The 21,901-nt window shown below is 41.1% G+C and overlaps 1 protein-coding gene across 1 annotated transcript; it reads left to right on the plus strand.

Annotated features, from left to right (window-relative positions):
- The first annotated feature begins 295 nt into the window (after positions 1–295).
- Positions 296–19,611, plus strand: DHRS9 (dehydrogenase/reductase 9). Its single transcript, XM_059053973.2, has 5 exons — positions 296–460; positions 8,174–8,544; positions 9,749–10,007; positions 14,021–14,184; positions 17,481–19,611. Exons 2-5 carry the CDS (start codon positions 8,232–8,234, stop codon positions 17,702–17,704), a joined length of 960 nt encoding a protein of 319 aa, XP_058909956.1. The 5' UTR covers positions 296–460; positions 8,174–8,231; the 3' UTR covers positions 17,705–19,611.
- The last annotated feature ends 2,290 nt before the right edge of the window (positions 19,612–21,901 follow it).

Consider the following 21,901-nt stretch of genomic DNA (forward strand, 5'->3'; position numbering starts at 1 on the left):
TCATAATCCAAAACTTAAATAATTAAAACAATGCACTGGGCAATTTACAGACAGTCTCCATGTTAATTATTTCATTATTATTTCAGTACTCACAGTGAAAGTGGTGTTATTGATCATTTGTAAGTCCCTTTTAAAAGGAACTACCTTTCGTTTACTAAAGATATTGCTGATTCCTTTGGAAACACATGACACACAACTTCTTTGCTTCCTTCAACCGCAGAAGAGAGATTTAGTCATCACCCCGAGTCACAGCGAGGGTGACTCACAGAGGGAGGAGGGAACCTGAGGACTCCTCACACATTTAAGTACTTTGAGTTTAACAGGAGCCCAGGCACCTCCACCCTAAGAGGATCTTCGACGTCAGGGTGGCACAACCCTTCCTTCCCCAGCACAGCGGGCAGATCAAAAGCAGCCCAGCCAGTCCACACCAGCTTCTGTGTCCCCGTTCATCTTAAATAAGGTAACCGATGATGGAGTTCTGTCATTTATTCCTTCATTTCTCATGTCAGTCTTCAAACTGTTTGGTCTTACAAAATGAATCAAGTTGTCTTTCATGCTGCAGTCAACGGTTACTATAAAAAAAAAAAAGTGATATGTTAGGAGGCTGTAATGGGCACTGGGTCCATTTCACCACAGAAGATCTCAGTGTCCCTCGAGACCTTGCCTTGAACTTCCCCAGGTTTCTCTTTGAATGTTCTTTAGCACCCTAGAGTTACAATTACATTTACGTCTAGTTCATCTCTCTGTGCCTATTTGACACCATCTGTGAATCTTATAATTAATTGCAAACTGGAGTGGGAAGAGGCTCCCAAAAGAGTGAGAATCTTCGCTGAGTTTCTGATTGGAACAACAGGTTTGCTACCAACTGCAGGTCAGGCCTGTTTGTCTACCTGCTTTACCAATATTTTCAGATGTCAATTTAGGCAAATACACACACACACACAGGCTAGCTGAGTGAGAAAAACGTCGTCTAGTCCAGAAGGAAGCAGGGAAAGTCCTCAACGCACCTTTGATTCCTGGACACTGGGATTACAATAATAAACCTACTTCGTATAATTACTCTCCATTTTATGATTCACGTTGGGATTTTACCTGAAACTCCCAACATACAATGAGAAAGGGAGAAAGTCAGTTTAGTGGCTTCAAGGACAGCCCTTGTTAAAGGTTTTATGATGCAAACGGTAGTGTGGTGTCTCTCTCTCTCTCTCTCTCTCTCAGCAGGTTGATTTTTAGCAGCTGGGGGGAAAGTTCAAAGAAAACACACTTTTAAATTAAAATTCAATTTAGGGTTGTACAAATAGTTCTGAAATGTCCTGCTACACTATTAGCTCCAGGGTAAGGATTATGTTTTATTTAGCTTAGTAAGTGCTCTAAAAAAATCCTTGGCTAGATACTGCATAAAATGCAAATTAAATGTTGTATCATCTTTGTTGTACTTTAGACATTCTAAAAGTGTGCCCAATTTTTAGGACAAAGCTCAATATTTAAATGCAAGGAAAAAATTATTGTCTCCTACATATCAAATGGAGAAAATGGGAATTGGTTTTAAAACCCTTATAAGGCATGTCACTTTCTCAAGGTACTGTCTTTAAAAACTCTGCTTCTGCTCAAAGATAACTGAGACTAAAAGAAATACACTGGGCTACCCTGGTGGCGCAGTGGTTGAGAGTCCGCCTGCCGATGCAGGGGACACGGGTTCGTGCCCCAGTCCGGGAAGATCCCACATGCCGCGGAGCGGCTGGGCCCGTGCGTGAGCCATGGCCGCTGAGCCAGCGCGTTCGGAGCCTGTGCTCCGCAACGGGAGAGGCCACAGCAGTGAGAGGTCCGCGTAAAAAGAAAAGAAAAGAAATATACTGAAGATCTGAACACGCTTTCTGCATCTCTACATAACATTCTCTCTGTATTCTAAGCTTTCCTTGAAGCTTTGTAACTAAGCTATAATAAAATACAATACACAATGTCTTCCAATTAGCAACTTTTATTCAGCAACATAAATAAGGTAACCACGGCTTGAACAACAATTCTTAACCTGCCAGTACTGTCAGGAAGCATATCGGCAAAATAATAAACCTAGGAGGGACTGGAAATATTAATTAATTTATTTATTATTATGGATGTTTTTATCAATTATAATTTAAAAGTTTTGAGAGAAAGCAAAAGAAAGAGATACTTTTTTCCTTAGAACTAAAGAATGCAAAACGTAAATTCATCAGGTCTTCCCTACAAAAGAGTGGGCTGGCGCACCTCTGCCAGGAGCCTGAATGAGTCTGCAAAGAGGCACACCCCCCTCCATACCTCAGTGTCCCACTCCGCAGGGCACACTGGGAACTGCGGGCCGCCTCCCTCCTGCAGGAAGCTGGATGCAAGGGGAACATAACTGGTGGAGGAGCTTCTTCTTCCCACTGAGAGAGGGAACTTACAAGGATGAATACCATCTCAGCTGTATTATCAGGGACATCATAATCATTATCATTTTAATCAGACCCTCAACGGGGCGTTTGCTGCCTTATGTAGGCTATTTCAGGTAAGGTCCCTCAACTTCATTTTTAAAAATTTTTTAGATTTCTGGGTGCCCAACTTGAACATTTTTTTCCACAGGAACATCATTCATCAGTCATATGAATTAGTTTGTGTCATTAGGCACAAGTGTCATTTTTCTTAAAGAAAAGTGCCACAGAAATCTCAGAAAGGCCAGTTAGGTGAAATAGTGACAGAATTTCTTGATTCAATGAAAAGGTAAAACTAAAAAGGAATTTGGTGTCAATTAACCAGGTTTACAATATTTAAACGTAAAAGGACATACATGTCCAGTCAGACTGCTGTCAACACTAAGAAAGCTTGTGCAAGAGAACCTCAGAAAGAAAATATTTTAGAAAACAATTGCTAAATGTTCTCTACTTGATGTATTTTGATAAAAACGTAGTTGTTGATTCAACTCAGGCCATGATTGCAACAAATTGAAAAATAATAAAGATTCTACAAATCCCTTAACAATCAGTGTGATTAGCCAGTCTCAGTATTGCTTTCTAAAACAAAAGTCTTTTGTGAAGTTCTGTGGAAATACAACCAAGTTGTATGGAAAGAATTCTACATTTGTTATAAAAAGTATACCTTGCAATGACATTGAAACGTTAAGACATTATTTTCCATTTTGTTTCTTTTAAACTGTGTCATATATTTTTAAAGGGCAGAGAAAGGCGACTAAGAGAAGTGAAATTAAAGGATCTTATTTTAGATAGTTTACTAGGAAAAGAAACCCAGAAAGAGAAAATTAAAAGAAGCAGAAGTGGGCAAGGTCAGCAATCGAGTTGCAATACTTTCCTATAGTTGCAGCCAAGCAGTTACTCTTCAGCCCTTCACGAGCAGATGAAAGAGAAAATTAGTTCTCCTTTCTTGGTTCCTTTTGAGTCTTTGTGGCATGGTGGAGAATTCTGACAATGTATTTTCATTTTTCCTGTTGACTGATAATGTGTTCATCTCTATTTCTACTTCTCTTTTTACACAGTTTAGGACTTGGGATCAAAATGTTAGATCTAGCCACTCTCTGGCAAATGACCTTATGTGTGACATCTACCCTACTTAGCTCACAGAAGTATTTTGACAATTTAATGAGATAAATTTTATTTGAACACTTTTCAAAAGTGTTTAAAGTGATCTAACTTGTAGGTGTGACTATATGACGGTAATAATGATGATGATGATGATGATGCCCTGATGATTTAGAGGGCTCAAAGATTAATCCAATTATCACTAGAACCCTGGTGCTCAAGTGGAAACTTCCTTCTCTCCCTCTCCTCCTTCTTTCCTTCTACATTTATTTGCTTAATACCAACTATCACACAATGCACAGGTGGTGTAGAGAAGTGTACACATAACCCAGAGTTGCGTGGGAATCCAGGTAGCAGTGGAGCAGAGGATTAAAGCATGGATGTTGGGATTGAGTGGCCTGCATAGCAGTCCCCAGAACAGCACAACTCTATCTTGAGCCAATTAACATGCATTTCTGAATTTGTTTCCTCATCCATGAAATACAGATAATTGTACTGTAAGGTTTGAATGAGAAAAATATTTCTAGATCCTAGCAGAGCACCTAGAATGTGGTAATACTCAATAAATCATAGAGTTATTATCATTTCTACCTGACTTGGTCAGTTGGGAATCCCAAGGGCCATGGCTTTCTAGGAGCATCCTCTGAATTCTGTAGTCAGCAGGCCACCCATCTGAAAGGTGCCCCAGAGGAGTCCAGAGAGGTTCAAACTCAAAAGGCTCAGCCAGAATTTAGGTCTCATAAAAGCTGTGAGCGCTCATTTGGTAATTTCTAAATTCACAGATTGTATCACACATAAATTTGGCTTTGTTCACTGCCTTCTATCCTCCTGATGACAAAAAGGCAATTATTTTTTTTTAAAACATAGAAATTGATGCTTATAGCAGCAGGGTATGAATAATATTTATAAATAACAAAACTTTTCTGGTAAGACAATAAAAAAATATGAACTCTTATCAATGTGGCACTACTGAGGAACCAACGACCGAGTTTCCAGAAAAGTAGTTTTGATGCTGTACAGTTCTGGGCCCGTAAGACAAGTCAGTGCTAGACCAGTGGTTCTCAAATGGGAGTGCTTTTATCCCCAGGGGCCATCTGGCAATGTCTGGAGACACTTTTGGTTGTCACAACTGGGGAGGGGGTCTACTGGCATCTAGACGATAGAGGCCAGGGGTGCTGCTAAACATCCTGTAATACACAGGACAAACCCCCACAACAAAGAATTATCTGACCCAAAATTGCAGAAGTACTGAGGTTGAGAACCCAATCCAAAATATGGGCAAGGCATAGAGCAGCCCCCTCACAAAGTGAAAATGATTGATCCTGCCATACGACAAGGTTCTTCCTGTGTAGCACACCTAGTCACTTTATTTCACCAAGTACTCTTCAAGGTAGAAGTTATTATCTCCATATTACAGAGAGAAAAATGGAGGCAAAGATAATGAAAGTAATTTATCCAAAGGCCTTCTGATGGTAGAGGAACTGAGACTGAAACTTTACCAGCCTGATTCCGAGGACTTATAGTCAGAATTGCACCCATCCTTTTGCACTGCACTGTAGGGGCTGCAGATCTGCTTTCTCTTACTTGGTTCTGGTCCTTGACGAGTCAAGAGGCTCACAGCCCCTGGGTGCTAGAAGGACTATTGCAGACCTAGGTGCTTCTTGCCAAGGGATTTGTACCCCTACCAAGCAGTTTGTGTGAGATAAATTGGAAAACACAACAGATAAGCAAACAGCCCAAGCACCTAAGTCAGTGTCCTGAGTCACTGAATTGCTGTCACCAGAGAACGATGTGGAGGTGACCACACCTGGCTGACTAAGGTTGAAGCAGACCTATTAGTTGCTGTTACTCATTTACTTCTTGGTGGTCAATGAACCAATCAGCCATCAGTCAGCTTCTGTGTACAGGTCATGTTCCCAACCACTCTGACCAACCCATGGTTGTTACTCAGAGGTGGCATCTTGGCTAAAATACTATTAGAGGACAAAGGTATGTGTTGGTTTGTGGCTGACTTGGTCCAATGACCTAGAGGAATGTGAACCTTAGGAACTGAAGAAGACCAGTATTTTTGGATGATAATCTTTGGGGAAAGGACAGGCTTTGCAAAACTCTAGGTCAAAGTTTGCTGTCCTCAGATTTGGGCTGCAGGCTGGGACACCAGCATCTGAAATGACCCTCAGCTCAGAGGGGTAACTAGTGAGGGCAACACATTTGAATGTGAGCCCATCCCTAACAACTAAAACCTGCTCTCTGTTTGCTTGTTATCAAGGAAAAACCGGTTTGGCTAGGGAAGGAGGAGGTTAAGCGGGCTGTAGAGAAGATGAGGAGAGGGAGTCTGACTGCTTTGGTTTGAGTTTTTGTTTTTCTCCAGTGGTTATGAAGGTGAACTTGCCAAAGAGTAGAAGGCAGAAAACTCAGTGTCCAAGGTCACTAGATTCTGAAGTCCTGGGTATGAAATAGTTCTTACCTATTCTGTGCATGGAACTCAAGGCAGTCGAACACTTTTCTCAGAAAAAAAAAAAAAAAAAGTTTTCTTTTCCTTTGCCAAATTTTTAACTTTTTAGTTTTGAATTAATTTCAAACTTATGGAAAAGTTGAAAGAATAGTACAACCCAGAATCCCCAGATACTGACATTGTACCACATTTACACTCTTATTCTCTCCTCAGAGAACATATGTGTTCCTAATATATTTGTTTATATACATATTCTTATTATTTCCTAAACTGTTTGAGAGTAAGTTGAAGACATGGTGCTACTTAATCTTTAAATACTTCTGTGTGTATTTCCTAAAAAGCAGGACATTTTCTACATAATCATAGTAAATTATCAAAATTGAGAAATTGATATTCATGCAGTATTATTTATCAGATCTACAGAGCTTACTCAACTTTCACTTGTCAACCTAAAAATGTTCTTTTTGACAAAAGAAAAAAGTGATTTTCTGGTGCAAGATCACAAGTTACATGGGGTTGTCACTTCTATTTAGTCTCCATTAATCAGGAACAGTCTTCAGTCCTTCTTTTCCTTCATTCATGCCTTTGACATTTTTGAAGAGTACAGGCCATACCATACATTGGGTAGAATTGAAAGATGTGCCTTATGCATGATTAGCTTTCAGTTATGCACAGAAGTGCTGCCGTGTCCTCCGTGGCTATACCAGGAGGGACATGATGTTGGTTTGTCCCATAACTAGTAGTGTTCATTTTTATCACTCGGTTAAAGTGGTATCTGTCAGTTTTCTCCACTGTGAAATTACTATTGCTCTCTTTTTAATTAGTACAAATCTTATGCAGAGATTCTTTGAGATTCTATGGTTATTGTTTCTCGTCAGAATTTCACCCACTAGTTTAAAATTGCCTGGAACAATTGTCACAATGTCAGTTGCCAAATGATGATTTGCTAATTCCATCATTCCTTTTACACTTATTAACTGGCATATTAAGTTTCCTATAAAATGAGGCAGGCAATGTGCCCTCTCTAACTGAGAAGGCTGTTAAGAGGATCAAAGGAGACCTCTATGGAAAAGTGCAGTGCAGAATGCTTCATAAATGTAAGCCATTGTTTTACTATTGCTCACCTTAGGCCTGCCATCGGTGGAACACAAAGACACAGAAAATTTCCACTCTCTGCTCTAGGGCACGTGAAACCCCATGAGTATTTGCATTTTTCACAAAATTCCGTTGGGAGTTCAGATTGCAGTAAAGGCTACAGAATCCATTCAGGGAATATAGTCAACATTTAGTTATTTGACAATTATTTATCAAGACCAGGACTTGAACAAAACACTATACTAATTGAATATATAAACATGAAATTTCCTTACAATGTCTAAATATGAAATTTTGCAAGAGTTGGTTACACCACCCCACCCCTCAAAATTATATATTTTTATTGTATTTATATATTTGAGAAGGGGAAATCCTGCTACATGGACATGATTTGCAACAAATGAATAACTCCTACAGAGGGAAGATTTGGAGAAACGATACCAATTTTTTATGCCACGATAGTCTAAAAACCTGACTGCTTTAGAAATAGTCACAGCTATATCACAAGAATGAACTAGTTTGCACAAACCTACCATTTACATCTGACTTAGGTTTATCAGTTAACAATTCTTTCACTCTTTTTTTCTTTCTTTAGCTATAGATCAGGAAAAACAGATGAAAAACAGATGAAAGCAGAGCCCAAATTTTCCATGATAAGTGAAGATATATTACACTATTTTTTATCTGAAATAATCTGTTCCTTGTAAAGCAATAGAAATAAAATTGTGTGTATGTGTGCACATGAGTGTGTACCATTCTATCTGTGTGTATGTTTGTATTCCTTATTAAGGAAAGAAATATTTGTATATATATGCAGGAAATAAATGTCTTATCAACCCAATGACCTGTGTCAACTTTGCCATTACTTTTTCTACTATTTGATTAGTTTTTGCATTACTTTAGGGGAGAGTTTTAGCGCTTAAATGGCCATCTTCCCAACCAAATAAGAGTTATTGTATTTTAACAATCCATTTATCCACACAAATGCATTAAGATATCTTTAAGTTCATCACTCCTGGGTTATAATGCCTTAATGGTTCTAATTTGAATTCTCTTTCTAATGTTGAACACTCAGGACACCATCTTCTTTTCCTGTTCAAGAAAGAAGCGTCTCTGTCATACACAGGGGGAAAATGCTCTTTTGGGTGTTAGCCTTCCTGATCCTTTGTGGTTTTCTATGGCATTATAAAGGACAGCTAAAGATCACAGACATCACTGATAAGTACATTTTCATCACTGGGTGTGACACTGGCTTTGGAAACTTGGCAGCCAGAACTTTTGATAAAAAAGGATTTCATGTAATTGCTACCTGTCTGACTGAATCAGGATCAACAGCTTTAAAGGAAGAAACCTCAGAGAGGCTTCATACTGTGCTTCTGGATGTAACTGACCCAGAAAGTGTCAAGAGGACTGCCCAGTGGGTGAAAAACCAAGCAGGAGAGAAAGGCGAGTGATGTGGGGATGGAAGAATGGAAGGGGGGTTGAGAAGTTACCAAAGCTAAATAAAATGTGTTCTGATTTTAAATAGTTTCTCCAAAAAAAATGTTTCCTAAATACCAGCTGTGTACTGGAGAAGATTGGAGAAATTTTAGAATAACCCCTGAGTAGTTCTAAGTTGCAAGCTCTCCACGTGCATGAGAGACACAGCCCACATTATCCTAAGTCCCAGTGGGTGAATTTAAAGAACTGAGATAGAGGTATTAACTTTTACTGGTCTTTTCCTGTGAAGTGCTACTCTAGCCCCCTGCACAGCAGAGAACTTGGGGCTAAAATCTAGAGGAGATCATTGGGGCAATCTCCAAATTGTCATCTGGATTGGGACCCACTTCTCACTACAAAATGGTTCCAGAGCGCACACATTTTCACTGGGAAAGGAAGAAAATGGTCTGAGGATCTGAGCAAAGGTGTCTTAGATAGTCATGATAGAGTAGTGAGTCACTGGACAGCATTCTGCCTCAGACTCTGCAAAGATAGCAGCATTCTGAACTAGAATACTTTCATTGGCTTGGACCAAGTTTGAAATATTCTCATGAATGGAGATATTTGAGTCCACAAAGGAAAAAACAACTGTATGTGGTTTTTCTCTATCACATCTTCATCATATAGTTGAGACTCTGAAACTTTCAAAAGCGATGGTTTGATGAGGCTCCAGTTATTTTTTAATGTTTGAATTCCAAACACCTTTAACAATATTAAATGCTCCCCACCATAAACTAAGCCAAGTGAATGACTGGATTTTTACCAAAAATAACTGCGAAATAGATCAATGTTGTTCTTTGTCTATAAAGAACTGTTTATAAATATTCTCTGGATTTGCCATCTAGCACGGTAGGAAAAATCGACCAATTTACTCACATCTGGGATTAAAAAGCAAAGAGTCTCACTCAGACAGTATCAGTATTTGATATTCAGAAGCAGAAACAGAAGAATTGTGAGATTGGCTTCCAGTCACAGAACTTCAGCCATTTCAGTTTAGCCTCTCACCCTCTGTGCTCTCACTTCCCAAGACAGCAAAGTATTTCAAAGCAGGAAGGAGTATGACAAAAGGAGGAAATGGCACCATCAGGTAAAGCAAGGGCTGTATTTCCATCAAGGATGCCCATATAATGCCACCTTCTACCACACCTCCTTCCCTTCCTCTCTGTTCTAGGTCTCTGGGGTCTGATCAACAATGCTGGTGTTCTCGGCGTGCTGGCACCCACCGACTGGCTGACAGTGGAGGACTACAGAGAACCTATTGAAGTGAACCTGTTTGGACTCATCAGTGTCACGTTAAATATGCTTCCCTTGGTCAAAAAAGCTCGAGGGAGGGTTATCAACGTCTCCAGCATTGGGGGTCGGCTTGCATTCAGCGGAGGGGGCTATGCTCCATCCAAATATGCAGTAGAAGCCTTCAATGACAGCTTAAGGTAAAGCAAAGATGGACATATTAGAAAATAATAGGTGCTAACATTCACTGAACATTTATTTATGTACCAGACACTATATTTGGTGCTTTATGCTATTCCCAATTTATAGATGATACCACTGTAACTAAGAGAGATGAAGCAACTTGCCCGAGGTCACCCAGCTGTCAAGTGGTAGAATTGAGATTTGAACATAATTCTGTCGAAGTCTTTTTTCCTTTTTGCATTAGTGCATGATGTGGATAGTGGTGGCAAATTTATATTCAACAGATCAGCTTATTTAACAGGGAATCACAGAGAGAACCTAAATCAGGTCTCTCTGTTGGTGTTACTGTCAGCTGCAAACACAACAGTAGCATTTTATTTAAACCCTCGATAGAAAATTATCTGGTAAATAATGACTCAGCTATGCAGCATTTTCTTTCCTCTTGTTGCAAGTTCTGGACTCAAACCTCACACACTATATCTGAATGTATGGTAACCTCCCCAGACCCACCCCAAGGACAAGAAAGACAGCTTTCCTCTGATGCTTCCATTTCCAAAAGAAACTCAGAGTAGGAGCTTGCTAATCAGAGGTGAAGATTCTGCTACCACCAGAAAGCATTGACCACATCTTTTTGCTGTGTGCTATCAAAGAATCCCAGAGCATAAAACCATACGATGACCGATTTAATAAACAAAGTCCCCCAACTCAGTGTGCACAGACATGAATTACTTTGGGTTTATGATGTTTGAGGTTCACTGGGCTTCTTGAATCTATAGGTTTATACCTTTTGACAGATTTGGGGAGTTTTCAGCCACTGTTTCTCCAAACTTTTTTTTTTTCTACAATCCACTAATCCTCCTCCTAGGATTCTAACACAAATGTTAGACCTTTTGGTTTTGTCCCACAGATCCCTATGTTTCTGTTCACCTTTTCAATTACTTTTCTCTTTGCTGTTCAGATTAGGTAATTTCTAATGATCTGTCTTCAAATTCACTGCTTTTCCTTCATCTTCTCCATTTTACTGATAAGTCCAGCCAGTAAATATTTTATTTTGATTATTGTATTTTTCAAGTGTAAAATTTTCATTTGGTTCTTCTTTATCTTTTCTTTCTTTTCTGAAAGCTTTCTTTCTTTCTCTCTCTTTCTCTCTCTCTCTCCCTCCCTCTCTCTTCCTTTCTTCAGAAAGAAAGAGAAAGAAAGAAAGAAGAAGGAAGGAAGGAAGGAAGAGGAATGAAAGAGCGAGAGGAAGAAAGAATGAGGGAGGAAGGATGGAAGGGAAGGAGGGAAAGAAGAAGAAAGAGGGAGGGAAGGAAGGAAGGAAGGAAAGAAGGAAGGAAGGAAGGAAAGAAGGAAGGAAGGAAGGAAGAGGAGTCCCTGCTCTCTTTGAGCATTATGATCCCCCACGCCAACTCCTCAAGCCAGAACAATGGGCTTCACCTGGAGTTCTCTCTGTTTATGAATTGGGTCTCTCCTGGAATTCTTTCCTTCTACTTCTGAGTTTTGAGGTTGATTTGAGTCCAGACCAGGGATCTAAAGCAGTGGAAATATAGGAAACCCACGTTTGGTTCAGTGGTATTTCAAAATCTACTCTTCTTCCCTACTTTGCCTACTAACATTTTATTTTTAGAGTTTTTAAATAGCTGCTCCATGCATTCTCTCCAGGTATTGTAGCTGCTTTCAATGGGAGAGACAGGAATGTGTGTGCTTAATGCATCTTCCCTGAAACCAGAACCTGTGACTGTCAGTTCAAAGCCTCTAAACTGCAAATGGTTATATCAGTTAACGTTCTCATGGGAAATGGAAGCACATTAAAATTGGGTCAATGAAGCAGATTTACTGAAAGGATGTTTGCAGACAGGGGAGCTGTGCAGGGAAATCTCAAAAGGTAGTGTAGTTTCTAGGAGTTAATGCCACCAGAGGTATATCTGTCCACAGGACTGAAGGGACAAGGAGACAGGGCCGTCTCCAGAACCTGGATACATAGAGGCTATCACCTTCAGGTGAGGGATGAAACCAACCAGTGTCCACACCGCAGGAGGAATAACTAGCTCAACCTCTTCTCATCACTCCCTCTGATCTCCCACCAGTACTCCCAACTGACTGTACCCAACAGAAGGCAAAATCCCGGAATGTAGTGCAGGAAGAAGGGTGGAGGGGACTAGAGGAGCAAATGGAGGGTATCCAGCAGAGTGTGCCTTAGGGAAGAAAGACAAATTAGATATAGCCTTTTCTTCGATTTATACATTTATTTATTCAACCAGCATGTGTTGAAAGCACATGTTAGAGTTTGTAATCTAAACCATGGATCTAGGCTTAGCTTACCAGTAAAAGGTCAGATTATTCCATGGAGACTAATAAAGACAGAGCAACTCCATTTTGCCATTTAATCTGGTTGCCTGGTTTGATTCTCCCAGGAAATAAACACAATAGCATTAGAACAACACTTCTCAAACAGTAAATCACCAGAGGATTTTGTCAAAATGCAGATTCTGATTCAGTGGGTCTCAGGTGGGTCCTGAGTTTCTACATTTCTAAGAAGTACCCAAGTACTGCCCGTGATTCAGGGACTGCACTTTGATAAGCAGGGTCATGGTGAACCTCCATTAGTCTCTTTGGTTGCCCTTTAGTTCTGTGATTTCAGCAACAGTATCCTAATAAAATTTTAGTATACTTAGGGATTTACTCACTTTTAAAAAGAGATTTCAACTGACGGGCTTGTAGGAGTACAATGCAACTATACCATGCTTGAAATTAACCAATAAGGGTGTTATTTCTTTCTAAGGCTTGGAGCTGGTATTAGAAATGCTACTGTGTATTCAGGCCACACTCCAGTGACAGCTACAGAATTTCTATATTATAAGAGGATTAGGAGCAGCAGTCCAATTGCAAGAAGGCTGGGGCTCTTTAAAGCTATATTTGCCCAGCAAGCATACTGGTTTCATACTGGTTTTACTTACCTGGTAAGCTTAGTTGTGGACTTAAAGTCATTTACTTAAAGTAAAAGCATTTTACTTACCTGGTAAGCTTAGTTGTGGACTTAAAGTCATGTTATTGACTTAAAGTCAATAACATAGACTATATGTTATTTTCGTGAGCACATGGAGAGACAAGGCTTTCCAAATAACCCCTTGGCACTGCTACGTTCCAAAATCCAAAGGGGATCAGTAAATAGGTGGGAAAAATACAATTAAGTTGCAAAATAATCTTTTTAATTTTAATGCAAGCAATATACATTTCAAAATCTTTCAAGGTCAAGCTAATTTGCATTTTTAGTAAAATATACTTCAAACTAGACAATAGGTATGTTTCTAGAAACAGAACCTAAGATAAACCACATTTTAAGTTCACTGGTAGAGTTCTTTGAAAAATGTTATGATGAAGACTTCTGTTAAAATGAATAACTACTTCCTTATATATTCCTGGTGGAAATAGAAATTAAATTTAGGGAACGATTATTCATAAACCATTTGTAATACTTTGGTTTGCTTTAAAGAAAGGGGCACCATATTCCCTTAAAACCATGTCTCCCAGTAAACCAGTAGACTATTGGTTTTCCAAGGCGACATGATGCAAGAGCTTGCCAAGCAGCATAGGGAGCAGGTTTGTCAGGACAGGGATGGTCATACTGTATTCCTCAGCACCCCTCATTTGTGCTGTAATCTCCTCACATTCCTGGAGGAGAGGTAAACTTGACTATACAGGCCAGCCATTAGTCGATTTCATCATCAGGTAGTTTGAGTACTGAGAAGAACATTGTCCCTAACCCAAATGCTTGTCAACTTAATGAGACATTATCTTTTGGGGCAACACTGCACTGGGCGTGGGTCTACCCAGATCCCTTTCCTGTTCTGCCACGAAACCAGCCCTTACTTCACCACCCTGAACTTCAGTTTCCTCATCTGCAAACTGAGAGGGTAGAACAAGATGCTCTTTCCCATGCACCCCATTCCATGATTCCATGAGAAGATTCATAAGCAAACATTCTCCAAGTAAACCTGGATTAAACATCTTCTATGGGCTCTTTTCACAGGCGGGACATGAAAGCTTTTGATGTGCACGTCGCATGCATTGAACCAGGATTGTTCAAAACAGATTTGTCAGATCCAGTAAAGACCACCGAAAGAAAACTCACCATTTGGAAGCATCTGTCTCCAGACATCAAACAACAATACGGAGAAGGCTACATAGAAAAAAGTGAGTTTCTGGGTGGACCCAGGGTCCTCTGGTATTCATTGTCCTAGATAGCTGGAAGGAGACTCAAACATAATTGGAAAAACAAGGTTCTCATGGTAATACACCAATAGAGATCTCAAATATGGATCAAGGATCCTTATTAATTCCAGTGTCATCTCTTGCTCCTCCAAGTGTTTATAAACACTTACTGAGCATTTACTAAGTGCCAAGTTCTATACTAAGTGCCTTATAAATTATATCATTTATTCCTCAAAAGAACTATAGTAGTGAGCAGAGGCTTGGAAAGGTGAAATGTCCTACCCAAGTTTATACAACTCTCCCAGGCGTGCCTGGACTGGAGCCCACGGTCTTCACTCTATCCAAACCTCCTCTTTTTGGTAATCACCGACCACTCATTCAACATTGTTCAAGGATTTATGGAGGTTACAAAATATAAAGACTCAGACTTTGACCCTTAACTAGCTTACAATCTAGTTGACAACAAAATGTAAGCAGATGAGACTGAACAATGAGACGGTACAACATGCAAGAAACTTGATCCTTTACTTCTGAGACACAACCCAACAGCCCAGAAGGGGTGCTAGATAGTATGCTCTCTAATTACCAAGAAATTCAGCACAGGATAAAAAGTACTGCTGGTTAAGAAGCCTTTACAGGAAAGGTCAGGTTTGAATAAGGCCTAAACAGGAAGAAATTATTTGGGTGGAAGTCTCCTGGAGCAGGAATGCATGGGAGATGGAGACAGAAGGAAAAGTAACGAAAGTCAGACTGAGTCAGGGATAGAGGAATAATCATAAAGATTAGATAATGATGACTAACACATAATGAACATTTACTATGTACTTGTCACCATTCTAAGTGCTTTATACAAACTCTTTCATTTAAAATGCCCAAACCTTCCCTGGTGGCGCAGTGGTTGAGAGTCCGCCTGCCGATGCAGGGGACAAGGGTTCGTGCCCTGGTGTGGGAAGATCCCACATGCCGCGGAGCGGCTGGGCCCGTGGGCCATGGCCGCTGAGCCTGCGCGTCTGGAGCCTGTGCTCTGCAACGGGAGAGGCCACAACAGTGAGAGGCCCGCGTACCGCAAAAAAAAATAAAAATAAAAAATAGAAAAAATAAAATGCCCAAACAAACCCTCTGAATTTTATAGAAACAGAGGCACAGGGATGTAACTTGCCCAAAGTGGCACAGCTACTCCGACTATTCTTGGGCCGTGCACTGTAACAGGGAAGAGGCATTGAGAAACTGCTGGAACTTCCTGTATCAGGGGCCCACCTACACGTCAAATGTCCTGGCCCTGTTAGTTTACTTTCCATTCCTCGGAACACTTACTAAGCTCCTGCTTTGAGCCAAAGAGGGCCCCACCTAATTTTGTGTCACTCTAACCCCAGCTGTGATTCTTACCTCTTCATCAGCAGGCTTGGTAAGACAGCCAACTGCAGCAAGGTTCAAGGCCAGGAGTTTTCAAGGTGAAGCCAAGAGCCTAGTCAGATCCACCTCGGGAGGATTTTAGACTGACTGACTTCCCCAGCCACCTCACTACACACACACACACACACACACACACACACACACACGCACACGCACACACACACACACAGACACACCACACACACACACACACACACACACACACACACACAGGTCAACTAGAACATCTGGTTTGACAAACCTCCCAGTGCTGATGTGTCACTATGTGTAGGGTTACAACCATTGCCGTTAAACGCTCTGTTTCTTACTCACGTACCACCTCTGAAGGTTCTAAGTAAGTTCGGAAACAAAATCCCTCATTGAAAAGAGTTTTCCCTGTTTGATGGTGACCTTGATACTTTCTAAGTGCCTGTGAATATATCATCAACTTCCATCTCAAAATTATTTTTGACTTGGCCCCTGGGTCAGGTGTCCTTTCTCAGAATTCCCAAAGGCTTAGAGCCCTATTTTGTCCTGGGTGCTCATTCGAGTTTTCTGAGCCAGGACCTCAAGGTCAGCCAGACTCATAGCTCCAAAGTCTCCCACAAATGTAAGTTCACCTTGCTTCATTTCGCAAGGTGGAGTAGTAGGAGTTTAAAATTGACTAAGACTTAACGAGCTAGCCTCAATTAGACTCTTTGAACAACTTTTGGCTACTGGCCCTGAAGTAGAAAGAAAGATTTAACACAATAGATTTTCCCTTGAGAAAACACACTCAAGGTATGTTTTAAGAGCTTAGGAGGAATGCTCCAAGCCATCACCACTCCCTTGATAAAATACCTGCCTCTTTAAAGGTATCTTAGCTCAGGACTTCCCTGGTGGTGCAGTGGTTAAGAGTCTGCCTGCCAGCGCAGGGGACACGGGTTTGAGCCCTGGTCTGGGAAGATCCCACATGCCGCGGAGCAACTAAGCCCGTGTGCCACAACTACTGAGGCTGCTCTCTAGAGCCACAAGCCACAACTACTGAGCCCGTGTGCCACAGCTACTGAGCCTGTGTGCTGCAACTACTGAAGCTCACGCCCCTAGAGCCTGTGCTCCACAATAAGAGAAGCCACCGCACTGAGAGCACGTGCACTGCAACAGAGTAGCCCCCGCTCACCGCAACTAGAGAAAGCCCATGCACAGCAACGAAGACCCAACGCAGCCAAAAATAAATAAATAAATTTATTTTTTTTAAAAAAGTATCTTAGCTCGTTACTCAAACACTTCATTTACCTGAGAAGCAGGATACCTTTAGCTTCCTGAGTCAGGGCTTTGGGAGATAAGTCTCTCTTTATTCACTGACTTATAGAGAAACATGTTATATGAGTATATGCACACACAAGCACAAGCACATGTGCACACTCACATTTCCTATAAACTTAGTACTCCCGTAAAGCAAATTCGGAATCAAACTACTAACTTCTTGGGTTCAGGAGCCTCAGAGATTTTATAAAGTATCTTTCCTACATTGGTTTAAAGTAGCACTTCTCAAAGTTTGGCCTGTGGACCAGCGCCATCAGCATCACCTGGAAACTTGATGGAAGTGCAAATTCTTGGGTTCCACTTCACAGTCACTGAGTCAGTAACTAGAGGTGGGACCTGGCTTTTAACAAGCCCTCTAGGAGATTCTGCTTCTCACTCAAGTTTGAGAGCCAGCGGTCTAAAGAAATCACTGTTGCATCCTTTTCTGAGGAATAGATAGACACCCATCACAAGGGGACCCAGTTATAATGGCAAATTCAAAATAAATTCCTTCACTGCATCCTCCCCTTTGCAACCTAGCCTCACACTCCCCTATTCCTCTTCTTCCACAAAGCAAAAGTGCTTTTGTCTCTTTTTTACAGGTCTAGACAAACTGAAAGGCACTACATCCCTTGTGAACATGGACCTTTCCCTGGTGGTGGAATGCATGGACCACGCTCTCACAAGTCTCTTCCCTAAAACCCATTATGTTGCTGGAAAAGATGCCAAAACTTTCTGGATTCCTCTGTCTCACATGCCAGCAGTTTTGCAAGACTTTTTATTGTTGAAAAAGAAAGTAGAGCTGGCTAATCCCAAGGCAGTGTGACTCAGCTGACCACAAACACCTGCGCCAGGCTATGAGATTGGCTGATTCCAAGGACACATCTCCTTCTCCATCTCATTCTTTACCTAATCCAACCTGGACTCATTTAGATGATGCTTCTTTTGGTAAAAGAAGAGATCCCACCATCACTGATGATGTCCCAGGGTCCCTTCTCAAACTTTATTTGAAAAGATGGGCAGGTATGACACCTGTCCAACATTTAGGCTTTGCCTGCTTGGTATGATGTAAGGAAAATGGGAAGGCTTTCCCATCCAAAATGATCTCCACCCCTTGCCTGCCTCAAGCTTCTAGTCCACAGCACTTAAAAGTAACTCCTGAATGTTAAATATTTGTCCCTTATCAAAACATTGAGAGATAATGAGTACTCTCATAAGTGGATTAGGTGTGTTATCTTGCTGAGAGTAAGATTAAGAATAAGGATTAGAGCTTTGATGCAGGCAAGAAAAGGAAGGGTAATGAAGCATTATGGAACTGGTATAAGCTAAAGGGCAGCAGAAAAATACTAAGTAAGACTACAAGTAGGAGGGAAGGAAAAGGAGAAAAGGAATAGGAGGATTGAAAAAAAGAAACAAGTGTAAAAATAGAGGTAGGGAGATTCCAAGACAAGCCTGCCTATCCTAGAGGGAACTACAGAGGACTGACAGCTTCTTCAAGGCCACTGTGAACATTGATGCCCATACAGCTCTCTGTGGAAAGATGGTAACAACAGAGGAACCAGTCATTCCAAAAGAAGAAAAATGTAGAGCATGTGTGTTTATTCTGGTTTATTGTAAATATAACAAGACATAGACTACCTGATACAATTACACCTGAGATGGTTGGATATCCAATATTTGAGGGGTCTCTGAAGCCCCATGAAAATACAGAGCTAAATTCAAAGACTCTCTTTCACCTACAGTTACAGTGAGAGCAGGTCTGCTCCTGGCTCATATCAGGGTTCTAAATTGGGTTGACTCTGGACCCACCCCCCATCCAAAAGAAACAGCTGCCTAAACGGATGTTTGCCCAAAGCCCAGCGCCCAGCCCAGTATCACTCACAGAGTTTGGCTGAATATTTACACAAAAAGCCTGAATTGTCAAAATTTAACATTTGTTGCAGATTAATATAGGGTGAAACAGCGGGAGAAATTATCTAGTGTGCATATTTGTTTGTACGCACACACACACACTGAACTTACTGTGAAGAAACTATTTAATGTCTGCTGCTTGAAGCCATGTCACTTAGAAGATATCAGTAATTCAATTCATTCACACTCACCTCTCAGGAAACATCTGCCTATGAGGTAGTTTCCTCCTTTCACATTTGCAACATACTGATGACTTTGAAAAATCACATTTCCAATGGTGTCAGGTCCACCTGAACATATATTTCATTATTTTGAGAGAAGATACACTCATTCTTTTTGCATGAAAATGAAGAAAATCACAGCAAGAATCAGATAGAAAAATTCTCAGGCAAAGTTATCTCAGCTATCATCACTACCTACTTATGAACTCATCTCCATCTTGGTCCTAGCCCCAGAGACAGTCCACCTATAGATTCCTGATTTCTTCTGGTTGCAACTAACCACCTATGGGTTAGGTGACTGTCACTCAGCTTGTTCTTGGAGCTGAAGTTCATCCGCATTGATTGCTGGGGTTCCTCCTTCTCACCTTGAATTCCTAGATCTTGGCTTCATTTCATTGTTTTAAAAACATCTAGCCTGGGGCTTCCCTGGTGGCGCAGTGGTTGAGAATCCACCTGCCGATGCAGGGGGCACGGGTGGTCCGGGAGGATCCCACATGCTGCGAAGCGGCTGGGCCCGTGAGCCATGGCCGCTGAGCCTGCACGTCCGGAGCCTGTGCTCCGCAATGGGAGAGGCCACAACAGTGAGAGGCCCGTGTACCACAAAAAAATAAATAAATAAAAATAAAAATAATTAAAAACAACAACAACAACAAAAAATCTAGCCTGCTTCTCCCTGACCTTCTGGGCCTCAGAGTTTTAGAATCTGCAGGAACCTCCTTTGCTGAACTTTCCACCGTGTTGTTGGGCTTACCTAATGGTGTTATTTCCTTTGTTTCACCTAGACCTGACTTCTTTACTAATTTCTCCAAGTAGCTACAATTGGTAACTCCCTGTTTCACCCAACCAAAAAAATGCTGTACTTAAATGAATGCTCTCAAATAAGATATCACCTTAAAATGAAACCAAATATATTCATCCAAGCAATTTTTAAAGCTTTTTCAACTAAATGAGAAGGTGGGGGCATTTGGAGTAGAAAGGCATAGTCTCAACAAAAGCACAAGACCTGGGAGGGAGGGAGGGACTCATGGGGGAGGGACCTGGGAAGGTCACAGCACCAGGAGTCTGAACTATGGGTTCCTAGACGGCTCTCCATCTCACCATCACCTCTCATATTCTCTGTGCTCTTGGGGAAATACATTTTTATCAATAATATTTTGGTGGACATATGTGCTGGGCTTTCTGCTAAGCACTGGCCTATAGTCAGGAACAAAATGGATATGGTCCCTTCCTTCACGGAGCTTAAGGTAATCCAAAGGCTGAGGCTGTCACTCAGGATGCCTTAGAGAAGCTTCCCCAGGAATCTGTGGTCAAGATGAATTGAGACATCGTCTTCTGCCACATTGAGCTTGGGAGGTCCTTCCCCACTTAGTCTGGAGGGACCAGGAGAACTTCCCAGATGTTCCATCTGGTCTGATCTAAAAATCCATCTGTGTCCGATATAGCTCTATCTGAACAATATATTCAAATCTGGAGTTTCTATCTCCCTCGCCCCACCTACCCTTTCCCAGTCCAGCACCAACTACTGTCAATTTTATCTCCTGAGGAGACCTCATGTCCATCTACTTCTCTTCATGTCCAGTACAACCATCTTCTCAAGCTTCCATCATCTTTTATCTCAACTATAGCATATTTACCCTTTGTGTGTAGCTTCAATGATTTCTCCTCACTGCAGTCAGATTGTTCAAAATTAAAATCCGATCATGCTGGTCTTCTCCCCACCTCCACTCTCCTAAACTCTTCAGTATGTTCCCATTGCGCTTTGACTGGATTAAAATGCACAACACAAACCACATTGTCCTGGCATGCCTCATGAGCCTCATTTTAGGCTACTATTCTCATTTTGCCATCTCAGGGCCTTTGACCATGCTTCTCCCTAGAACGTTCCGATTTTACCTGCTTATCTAGTTTCCTCATCCTACGATCTCAGCCCCTTCCTCAGGGAAACGTGTACAATTCCAAAATCTGACCACCATCTTTTCATCCCAATTAGGTTCCCATCTTCTACATTCTCACAGCACCCTATAATTTATGTCAGGGCACTTATCACAGTCTGTAATTATGTATTTGTGGGGCTGGTAAGTTAGTTAATATTGATCTTCCCTATCAGTTTTTTTTTTCTTAACTTTTTATTGACATTGGCAAATTAAAATAGAATAAATTAACAAGTACTTTTTCAAAAAAATGTTTTGTACAAAAATACCGTCAAAATTTCCTAAAAAGCTTTCAACACAGTAGTATTTTTTCATGTACTGAATATAACTATTAGCACAGTGCCAAAAATATTGAAGACAGAAACAAAATAAAAATCTGAGAAATGTTTGCCACTGATGACATTCCACACCCTATTATTGTCTGTACGTACGGGGGAGGGGGACAGCCACCTCGAGAGTGAACAGTATGACTCTCCCTATCAAATTTTAAGTTCCATGAAATCAGGAACCATGATGATTTGCTTATCTTCGTATTCCCTTGCCTAGCACATTACTGGCACATAGACCAGTGTTCAATAAATATTTGTGGAATAAATTCAGAAATCAGCCTGTATTAGCCATTCTGACTAAGGTGCAGTCTATCACTTAAGATCAAGTTTGCCAGCCCCATTACTTGTGCTATCAATGTGTCAGTTCAACAAAATCCTGTAACTTCCTTAAGCCTTTGAGTACTTCCACAAGGGTTCCCTACCTCTGGTTCTGCTATCAGCATTCCCTCAGAGAGTAGTCAGCGTTGCCATAGTGATTTCCCATGACCTGTTGATCCAAAGACACTGTGAAGGAGCCTGCACCTATGTTGAGACTTCCTGGGTCCAGGGATCATAGAAAAAGAGAACAGTAGAAATCATTTTGTTCAGGAAATTCCCTGGCAGTCCAGGGGTTAGGACTGCGTGTTTTCAC

Source organism: Kogia breviceps, chromosome 2 (genome assembly GCF_026419965.1).
Source record: "Kogia breviceps isolate mKogBre1 chromosome 2, mKogBre1 haplotype 1, whole genome shotgun sequence".
NCBI lineage: Eukaryota > Metazoa > Chordata > Mammalia > Artiodactyla > Physeteridae > Kogia > Kogia breviceps.